Source organism: Anguilla anguilla, chromosome 2 (assembly GCF_013347855.1).
Source record: "Anguilla anguilla isolate fAngAng1 chromosome 2, fAngAng1.pri, whole genome shotgun sequence".
In the NCBI taxonomy this organism is placed as follows: domain Eukaryota; kingdom Metazoa; phylum Chordata; class Actinopteri; order Anguilliformes; family Anguillidae; genus Anguilla; species Anguilla anguilla.
Window position 1 is genome coordinate 71,025,667 of NC_049202.1, and position 9,997 is coordinate 71,035,663.

Here is a 9,997-nt window from a genome sequence, read left to right on the forward strand (position 1 = left end):
GGCACTCGGAAGTCGAGTTTAAAAATCGATACCCCCGTTAATGAGAACATCGTACCTGCGGAATCGCGACAAGCCGAAGCCCGCTGACGTCTGCGGCTGAGCGGAGGGACGCGTCCGCGGGTTCGCGGCGCGGTCTTTGTCTGGTTGCACGCTGGGAGAGAGAGAGAGAGAGAGAGAGAGAGGGAGAGAGGGAGAGAGGGAGAGAGGGAGAGAGGGAGAGAGGGAGAGCGGGAGAGCGGGAGACACCTCGGGGGACAGTTGGCGGGCTCAGGCTGCCTGGAGCCCGGCTACACTTCGCTGAGCTGCGGCAGGAGCCGTGTTGAGTGCGGTGGGCGAGCGACGTTGACCCCGCTGCAGGATTATTGAGGCGAAGGGGGCGGGCGCTTGCCTCGCTACAATAATGAGAAGACCCCGCCACGCCTGTTTATAGCTACTTATTTAAGTCCCCTGTTTGGGAGAAGACGTGAACTCTTAAACCAGGGCTGATCCACAACAAGGGCCGATCCGTTTCAGGATTTTGCGCCAACTCCAGCTCTTAATTATTTAATTAGCCCGGTCGTATCTCGATCTGAAATTTGCACAAGCACCAGCTACAGCCGCAGACTGCGAGCGTGTCCTAAAGACTTCACTGTGCTCAAGTACAGGAGTGACTGACTCAGCGTGGTTTATAGAGCTGTCAGAGAACTAAAACTGAGGTGACCGGTTGGAACAAAAACCAGCACGTGGACCGGCCCTCCAGGACCGGAGTTGTGCACCCTTGTCTTAAACCATTTTGTAACACCCAGGGCCGTGTCATAAGACATGTCAGTGATGTCATAAGGTGATGTCAATCTGCTGCAGAAGCTGGCGTGGGTTATTAATGAAAAGTCAAGGTAGCGTTCCGGATTTTCGTGGCCGTAACGTCCAACGATCGTTTAGCTACTGTTTAAATTGCTTGCCGCTTTCACTGGTAACTATATGCTGCTGGTAGATATAGAGCTAACAGACTCCAGTGCCAGGTTAACTTACTGCTCGGAAAATAACACTTTTTTAGTGTATAGCATTTGGAAATTAATTTACTGTTGTCAGCCTACCATTTTCTTTTTACTGTACATTGAATTCACTGTCCGTAGAGCATTTTTTCGGTTGCTATTTTAGAAGCAGTTGAAGTGGGAGTTGGAGATAATTTCAGCCGTTTTTGGGCACGCAAAATTTAAACGCGTTGCTAGGTAGGCTAGATGCCCTGGCTGGTCACGTTTTTTTGAGCGCGTTGGTTGTTGCCTTTCCACTTGTAGGCAGAAAAGGTGTACCGTTGTTTTTGCTCTCGGACTACGACTGGCCGCGTATTTGGCAGAAGCCAGCCCGGTTTTTTGCCCTTCCCGCAGTTGTCTACAGCGGCGTGCGCCCTGGTGTTGCATGTCCACTGTATGCGTTTGTAGTGCGTGGATGGAAAGGTTCATAGCTCCATAATGTCTGGTAATAACTAGGCTAATTCAGATTTGCCTAGATTAGGTCCGTTTTTCCATAAAGGCCACATTCCCTCAGTTTAGTAAGCCCATGCGTGGCTGGAGAAAGTAATTCCTTGATTCGCCCAATTTAAGTTGTATCTGTAGCTCTCCAAAATTAATTTTTGTTCTTGCCCTCACACCTGCCCCAATTTTGACATGCAAGCTTCTCAGCCTCCTGAGGGAAGCAATATTTCCACAGGACTCGGCTGACCTGCCATCTAAACGAGGAAGAGAGAGGTCAATTTGTTGATGACTTAAGAATGTTTCTCTTGCTTTCCCCCATATTGGGAAGCATTCATTTCCACAGGACTCAACTGACCTGCCATCTAAAGGAGGAAGACAGAGGGCATTTTGATGATGACTTAAGAATGTTTCTCTTGCTTTCCCCCAATATTTATGCATTTATTTATTTATTTATTTTTTCTATCTCTCTTTCAGCTGAAGCTTGAAGATCGGTCGATCGTGCCTCGTGACATTGTCCGTCGGATGAATGCAAATGTAAGCTTTTCTCCTGAATCTTAATTCGCCGCGGGGCGTGGCTCTATGACCTCGATCCGCGAGATCCGTTCCCCCACTTTGCACTTCCTCCGTAGCTTCATCGCGTTGTTTATTCGCACGTGCTTCCGATCATCGACTGCGGTTGGAATTTGTGGACGGTGACCGCTGCACATTCCTCTGACTTGTACTGCTCGCTGTAGATCTTCATGGAAGTAAAAATGAGTTGCGGTGCGCTTGCCAGGGCAAGCTCGCTGCAGTCGTTGTCCAAAAATCATGACTGTTGTCGATGCATCAGGAGTGCAGGGAAATGAAATAACACCGTGAGAGTGGGCGTGAGAATTAGTAGATGTGTGTAGGCATGTGGAGAAAGGCCTTAACCTCTGTTAACCTTTAAATGTTTATTTTTTAAAACATTTTTTTTACAGGACAACCAGTGTGGCACAGTGATTGACATCAACATCGAGTGCGCCGTCAAACTGGTGGGGACCAACTGTGTCCTGTACCCTGTCAACAGCAGAGACCTGCAGCACATCTGGGTAAGACGTGAGACATCGCGCAGGACTCCACTCACGTAGAATATTTGTGTGAAAAACTTTGGTGGCGATCGTTTTCTGGATTTAGCGATGGGCGGTAAAGGACTCTGAGTAAACCCGCCCGAACGTTTAGCTGCAGGCTCCGCGCTGCTCTGTATCGCTGACTCACTGAGTCTTCTTCTGACGTGGTGGTCCAGAGAGACGAGGGGGCTTGGGCCTGTGTAGGCTGTTCCTTTCGGGCCAAATTATTGTTTTCCCTGATGACTGGAACACCTATGAAAACAGATTCATTTTGGTGTTGTGGAATTGTTACATTTGCACGCATCTCAAAACTGGTTGCTGGTTGATTCTGAGACATGGAAATCTGCGTGTCCTCTGTCAGACCCAGACCTGGGTCAAAAACCTATTTGTTTTGGATACTGATACTTTTGTACGCTTTGCTGATCTTGTCTGGCGTATTTGGAACCAATGAAATACTCTCAAAAAAGCGCAAACCCCGCCTTCTGGTCATAACTGCAGTCTCAATTACTCCCAGGGAAGATCAATAGAGCACAGAAAAGTATTTGAATCCAAAACAAATACATACTTGACCCAGGTCTGGTCAGACCTGTATAGGGCATTCTGACATATGACTTGTGTTTCATAATTACCTCTTTGTTTTTTGTTTTTTGTTTAGTCCTTTATGTATGGAGATTACATTGCCTACGACTTCTGGCTGGGAAAGGTGTACGACCTGACCAATCACATAATCCTGAAGCTGTCCAATGGAGCCAGGTAAGAGTACTTGCCTCGGTTGCTTCTTTCCTTAAACGATCAGCACCGGTTGCTCAGTCTTTAGCCGAGACAGATTTGCGACTAGATGCTGGCACTCGGGTGTGAGGGCATACCACGTGTCAGATATTCGCCAGAATATCCGGCGCCGCCTTTGGCCGATCGGTGTGAAACGTTAACCGGTTCTGCCTCGCCCCGTGACCAGGCTTTCTACAACGTTTCATGCGCATCTGTTCCTGACTTTTGGAGATGTCCTGCCCTGACAGACAGTCAGACGGACAGACAGACAAACTGACGCACTGTAGGAATGGGGTGAAAGCATGACCACCTTCAGCTCTGTTGGCAGAGGTGATAACGTGCACATCTAGGTCATGGTGTACCTACACGGTTGAACGAGCACCAGTGACAGACTCTTTGTGAATTCTTACCGTGTGACCGTTAGGAAGTCATATCATGGTTTACCCCCCAAGTGTTAATAGTGGCAACACTGCCTCTCCACTGCATTCACAAGCCCCTCTGTCCTCAGAGACAAATCAATGAAGCCTCAGACTCAGCAGGGCTGTAACATGCGATAATATATTAAAAAAAACATAAAATATAAAAAAAAAATGTTCCTTTTGGACCTGTGTGCCATGTTATTTTGTTCAGCTGAGTTTTATCATAATGAATGTTAAATCTGCAGGACGCAAAGCTCAATGCGATTTCTCTTCTGAGAAGGTCAATCGCCTGCATTGTGGGAGATTTATTTCGGGTTGTCAGTATCATTCTGTAGAGTGCCCCACGAAGAGTGATGCTTTAGCACTCTTAACTCTTAACTCCTGCAACTTTCATGCAAGTCTGTCGGCTAAAATCTTGTCCCTTTTTGTCCTATTAGATTGAAAATATCGCCTCTCCTTAAAAAAAACAACAACATTATTTCAGCAGAGCTACTTTTTGAAATGAAGTTAGTTATTTTTGTCATTTGAAATAAAAAAAAATCTTAAGATCACTATCATAACAATGATTGTTGTTTTTAGCCTAAAAGGTTTGTTATTTTTTTTTGTTAATTGAAGAACACATATAATTGCAAAATACTCAGAAATATAGGAGCATTTCATCAAGTACAGAGGTGTAGCACTTGCAGAGAGTGGCCAGCAGAGTTTGTGTAATACTTGATTTCTACCTGAGATGGCCACAGAGCCTTGTTTCTGTGTGCTGGGGTAGCCTACTGATGGCACGAACGTAACTAGGTGCAACGATATAGTATAAACTGTGGGTTCGTTTTTTTAAACGGAAGAATTTTCAGCCAGATAGGGTTTTCAGATAAATGGATCGGTAGACACTATATTTCCACAGGTATGTTGACACCTGAACATCACACCCGTATGTTCTTGTTGGAACATCTCATTCTGAAACCGCCCCCCCCCCCCCTTTGCTGCTGTAACAGCCTCCACTCATAGGCCACTGCCAAAAAAGATAGCTAATTTACTGCCCTGTGCAGAACTCCATCATCTTACCGTATGTTGAGCCATTCGATAAATGTCTGCCATTTGACTAAACTGGCATTGTGTAGTCATGGTTTCCCCAGGACAGGTGCAGGTTATGTCATGTGATTACCACGACTCACTGTCCTGCGTCTACACTTCCTGCCCTCTGGGGCACTTCCCCCTCCACTGCTTTCCAGGGGGGAAACCCTGCATATGACTGACGGGGTTTCTGTGTTTAATGGGATTTCTGTACATGCTGCTATAATATCTCTCTGGCCTGGTGACACACACACACACACACACACACACACACACACACACATTTTGGTTGCATAGCTATAATGACTAATACCAGTGTGATATAAGTGAAAGAAAAAGGCGAAATATACTGAACATAACACGCGAGAGACAACGAATATGGAAAAATATAAAGGGAAACGAGTTACTGCACACAGATAGATGCCGTTCTGTTATGTGAGCAGTTGTTTAACTGGCAGTGAGTGGTAGACCCACTGCACATCCTGAGCACTCTGTCATCAATCCTGTATCAATACAATAGTAATTAAATCCGACTGACACAATCTCTGCGCTCTGTGTGGAAACCTGACGCGCTGTGTGAGAGTGACGGCTCGGATGTCTGGGTGAAACAGAGGATGCGTCTTTGGAAAGAAAACCAAAGGCTCCTCGTTTAGTAAAATGCAGATGAAATTCAGTTCAGATCTTGAAAAGGCATGGTAGTCTAACAGAACCACGAGCGAACGTCAAATTCACATTCGTACAGTGACGATGAATATGATTGGGAAACTCACAATGAACGTAATAGCGGTCAGCATTAACAACAACAACGAAGCAGTCGCCATGAAAGGTTATCTCTGTACACTCAAAAAAGGGAGCTGGATTGTAAACTTTAGTTTGTAAACTTTGGTTAGCACTTTAGTGTTTAAAATATTGTTTTGTATAGAGAGTCCTTCAGGGTTTGCAGAGAAATCAACCCAGAGATGAGATGCATTCGTGTTGCATGTAGGAGGCTGAACTAGCAACTAATTCCAACAGGTGTTGGTGTTTTGCCAGATACACAGGCCAAATGCATTTGTATAAATCTTTGGAGTCATGCTCTTGGATTTTGTTTTATTATCCGTTGGTTGAAAAAAAAAATCAACATTTTGGAATTGATTTTTTTTAACCACCATGGCACCATGGATTATTTTTAACCACCATATTTTCTTGGAGCACTGTGTTGTCTTGCCCAGTGCAGTATTTGTGAAGCGTTGTTTTTTTTTCTGCACCAAACTGCCCACGTTACACAAATGCAGTTCACCTGCAGCATGCACGCACACAATCGCTGGCTGAGAACTAACAGTGGAGCAATTAATGTATGATGTACACTCAGAGCTGGCTCCAAAAAGCCACAGAGACGTCCGCTAGGCTCTGTCCTTTCCCTCGGATGTGAACGTGGCTCAGTGTGGGGCAAGGCAGGGAGAGAAGGCCCTTCACACAGCTGTGTGAGTGAGGTGCATCTTCAGCCGCATGAGCCGCACATGCCTCTGCTTCACCTCTGCTTCACCTCTGCTTCACCTCTGCTTCACCTCTGCTCAGCTCTGCCTTTCCTTTTCTCTCCCTCCTCTCGCTTTTCTCTCTCTCTCTGCTGTCTCGCTTCCTCTCGCCGTTTCTTTCTCCCTCTGTCTCACTGTCTTCTCTCCTTCCTCTCCCCTTTCTTCCCCCCCCCCCCCCCGCCCCCCCCCCCCCGGGCCCGCAGGTGTTCCATGAGCGTGGAGGACGGTGCCAAGCTGTACGATGTCTGCCCCCATGTCAGCGATTCGGTGAGTGCCGCTCGGAGCGGGCGGCGTTTTCTCGTTAACCGCGCATCGGTCTGCGCCGCTCGGGTCACCTGCTCGCCGGCACGGTCTCCGCGGAGACGTGCGGTGAAATGGCGAAGAAGCCGCTCTTCTAGCCTAACCTGAGCCGCACCTTTCCTGCTTCAGTGGTAGAGGGGCTGTGGAGGGACTGTTGGACTGTCCTGCCCCTCCTCTCTGCCAATGCTGATTTTAAATGGGCACTAATGTGGGCACGGGCACCCTGAGGAGGCAGGAGAAGTGCACCCCTTAACCACCCCGTTAATGATTATTTTTGGCTGGGCCGCGACAGCGGGGCCAGCCCTACAAATGTGAATGTCTGTGACTGACTGAGTGAGTGACTGAGTGAGTGATGAAGTTACACCATTGGTCGGCCGAGTTGTGAAGTTACACCATTGGTCGGCTGGATCACGTGTGTTAGGTCCAGCACATATACTAGGTTATAACCTGGTCTTGTTATTTTCTTCCCCTCTCTCTTTCTCCTTTCTCAGGGTCTCTTCTTCGACGAGGCCTACGGCTTCTACCCCGGCCAGGTGCTGATCGGGCCTTCCAAAGTGTTCTCCAACGTGCAGTGGCTGTCCGGGGTCAAGCCCGTCCTCAGCAAGAAGAGCAAGTTCCGGGTGGTGGTGGAAGAGGTACCGCTCGCGGGGGGGGGGGGGGGGGGGGGGGGGGGGGGGTAACGCTGTAGACGAACACGGGCGCAGGTCCCGTCCCGCGCCGCTTCTCAGTCACAGTGAACGCGCACGCGGCCTTTTTGGCTGAGCCCTCGCTGTCCCGAGCGCGGTGAGGCGTGCGTTCGTACGCGGCGCGGCGAAGCGTCCTGATTGGTGCGGCCCCGCGCCCGGCCGCGCCGCTCTCTCCGCGTCCCTCACCCCGCCGTGTCTGTTGTTGTCGTTGGGCCGCAGGTCCAGGTCGTGGAGCTGAAGGTGACGTGGATCACGAAGAGCTACTCCCCCAGGGGCACGGACAGCGTGTACCCCCCTCCCTCCACCATCACGCAGGAGAACCTTTGCAGGTATGGGGGGCCTCTCTCCACTGGGTACGCCTGGGCCTGGGGCGTTGGGAAGCCTGTTTACCTGGTGGTCATCCTAAGCCTTCCCCTAGCAATGCCGGCTGAAGTCGCTGCAGGAATGATCTGATCTGAGGTGTCTGTTTGCCAGTCAGTGAGACGTGTGGCTGAAATCGGCCACAGAGCTCAGGAGGTAAGAGCGGTTGACTGGCAGTCGGAGGGTTGCCAGTTCAATCCCCCGCTCTGGGCGTGTCGAAGTGTCCCTGAGCAAGACACCGAACCCCTAATTGCTCCCAACGAGCTGATTGGTACCTTGCTTGGCAGCCTTTCACCGTTGGTGTGTGAGAGTGTGTGTGTGTGTGTGTGTGTGTGTGTGAATGGGTGAATGAGAGGCATCAATTGTAAAGCCCTTTGGATGAAAGCGCTATATAAATGCAGCCCATTTACCAAATGCTGCCGTTCTCTGCGCAGAGTCAAGCGGCTGGGCTACTACGACCACACCCAGAGGCAGCTGGGCGAGCGGGCCCTGTACGTCTTCCCCGCCAAGGGAGACGCCACCCGCATCACCTGCGAGGGGCCCGAGGGGGCCCCTGTGCTCCCCGAGGACCCCGTGGCCAGGAAGGTGCGTCACCCGACCTGTCCCGTTACTCTCCCATTCTCCCAGACCTGTCCCGTTACTCTCCCATTCTCCCAGACCTGTCCCATTACTCTCCCATTCTCCCAGACCTGTCCCATTACTCTCCCATTCTCCCAGACCTGTCCCGTTACTCTCCCATTCTCCCAGACCTGTCCCGTTACTCTCCCATTCTCCCAGACCTGTCCCATTACTCTCCCACTCTCCCAGACCTGTCCCTTTACTCTCCCATTCTCCCATTACTCTCCCATTCTCCCAGACCTGTCCCATTACTCTCCCATTCTCTCAGACCTGTCCCATTACTCTCCCATTCTCCCATTCTCCCATGACCTGTCCCGTTACTCTCCCATTCTCCCAGACCTGTCCCATTACTCTCCCATTCTCCCAGACCTGTCCCGTTACTCTCCCATTCTCCCAGACCTGTCCCATTACTCTCCCATTCTCCCAGACCTGTCCCATTACTCTCCCATTCCCCCAGTCCTGTCCCATTACTCTCCCATTCTCCCAGACCTGTCCCATTACTCTCCCATTCCCCCAGACCTGTCCCATTACTCTCCCATTCTCCCATGACCTGTCCCATTACTCTCCCATTCTCCCATGACCTGTCCCATTACTCTCCCATTCTCCCATGACTGTCCCATTACTCTCCCATTCTCCCAGACCTGTCCCATTACCCTCCCATTCTCCCATGACCTGTCCCATTACTCTCCCACTCTCCCATTCTCCCAGACCTGTCCCATTACTCTCCCATTCTCCCAGTCCTGTCCCATTACTCTCCCATTCTCCCAGACCTGTCCCATTACCCGCCCATTCTCCCATGACCTGTCCCATTACCCTCCCATTCTCCCATGACCTGTCCCATTACTCTCCCACTCTCCCATTCTCCCAGACCTGTCCCATTACTCTCCCATTCTCCCAGTCCTGTCCCATTACTCTCCCATTCTCCCAGACCTGTCCCATTACCCGCCCATTCTCCCATGACCTGTCCCATTACTCTCCCATTCTTCCTGACCTCCTCGCGTCCCGTCTCTGCAGCTGAAGCGGATGTTTAAGAAGGACGCGCTGAAGAAGGCCGCGGACGGCGCGGACGGGTCGGCCTCCAGCACGCAGCCGGCGGAGAAGGCAGAGAGCCCCGAGGGTACGGCCTTTCACTCCTTCAGAGCGGCGGGGTCCCCCCCCCTAACCCCAGTCCCCCCCCCCCTAACCCCAGTCCCCCCCCACCCTAACCCCAGTCCCCCCCCCCCAACCCCAGTCCCCTCCCCTCCCCTCCCTTCCCTGCCCCTCCCCGCCCTGGTCTTGCCCATGCATTACGGGCTCTGTGTGAGCGCGCTCTGGGTCGTACGGTCCGGTCTGCTGCGTTCTCCGTGACGCCCGCCTGTCTGCCCCCTCTGGGGCGACATGGCTCAGGAGGTGAGAGCGATTGTCAGGCAGTCGGAGGGTTGCCGGTTCAAACCCGTCCCTGGGCATGTCGAAGTGTCCTTGAGCAAGACGCCTAACCCCTAACTGCTCTGGTGAATGAGAGGCATCAGTTGTAAAGCGCTTTGGATAAAAGCGCTATATAAATGCAGTCCATTTACCATTTACCCTCTCCTCCCCGTCCAGCCGAGAGGAGCGCGGAGCCCCGGCGGGACGTCGCCGCGGAGACGGGGAAGGCGGGGACGGGACGTCCCAACAACGGGCCGGCGGAGGCGACGGTGGCGGGGGCGGGGGCGGGGCAGCCCCGGCGGGACGGCGCCCCCCCGGAGG

At 51.3% G+C, this 9,997-nt stretch overlaps 1 protein-coding gene across 1 annotated transcript in view; it reads left to right on the top strand.

Annotated features, from left to right (window-relative positions):
- Nucleotides 1–9,997, top strand: part of ube2o (ubiquitin-conjugating enzyme E2O) — a 36,092-nt gene that overhangs the window by 17,043 nt on the left and 9,052 nt on the right. The window contains exons 2-10 of the mRNA XM_035402866.1: nt 1,926–1,985; nt 2,411–2,521; nt 3,195–3,292; nt 6,512–6,575; nt 7,100–7,243; nt 7,514–7,623; nt 8,089–8,239; nt 9,287–9,389; nt 9,854–9,997. The exon at nt 9,854–9,997 is cut by the window's right edge and continues 220 nt beyond it. Of these exons, the coding sequence (XP_035258757.1) occupies nt 1,926–1,985; nt 2,411–2,521; nt 3,195–3,292; nt 6,512–6,575; nt 7,100–7,243; nt 7,514–7,623; nt 8,089–8,239; nt 9,287–9,389; nt 9,854–9,997 (985 nt within the window). The remainder of the gene's footprint in view (nt 1–1,925; nt 1,986–2,410; nt 2,522–3,194; nt 3,293–6,511; nt 6,576–7,099; nt 7,244–7,513; nt 7,624–8,088; nt 8,240–9,286; nt 9,390–9,853) is intronic.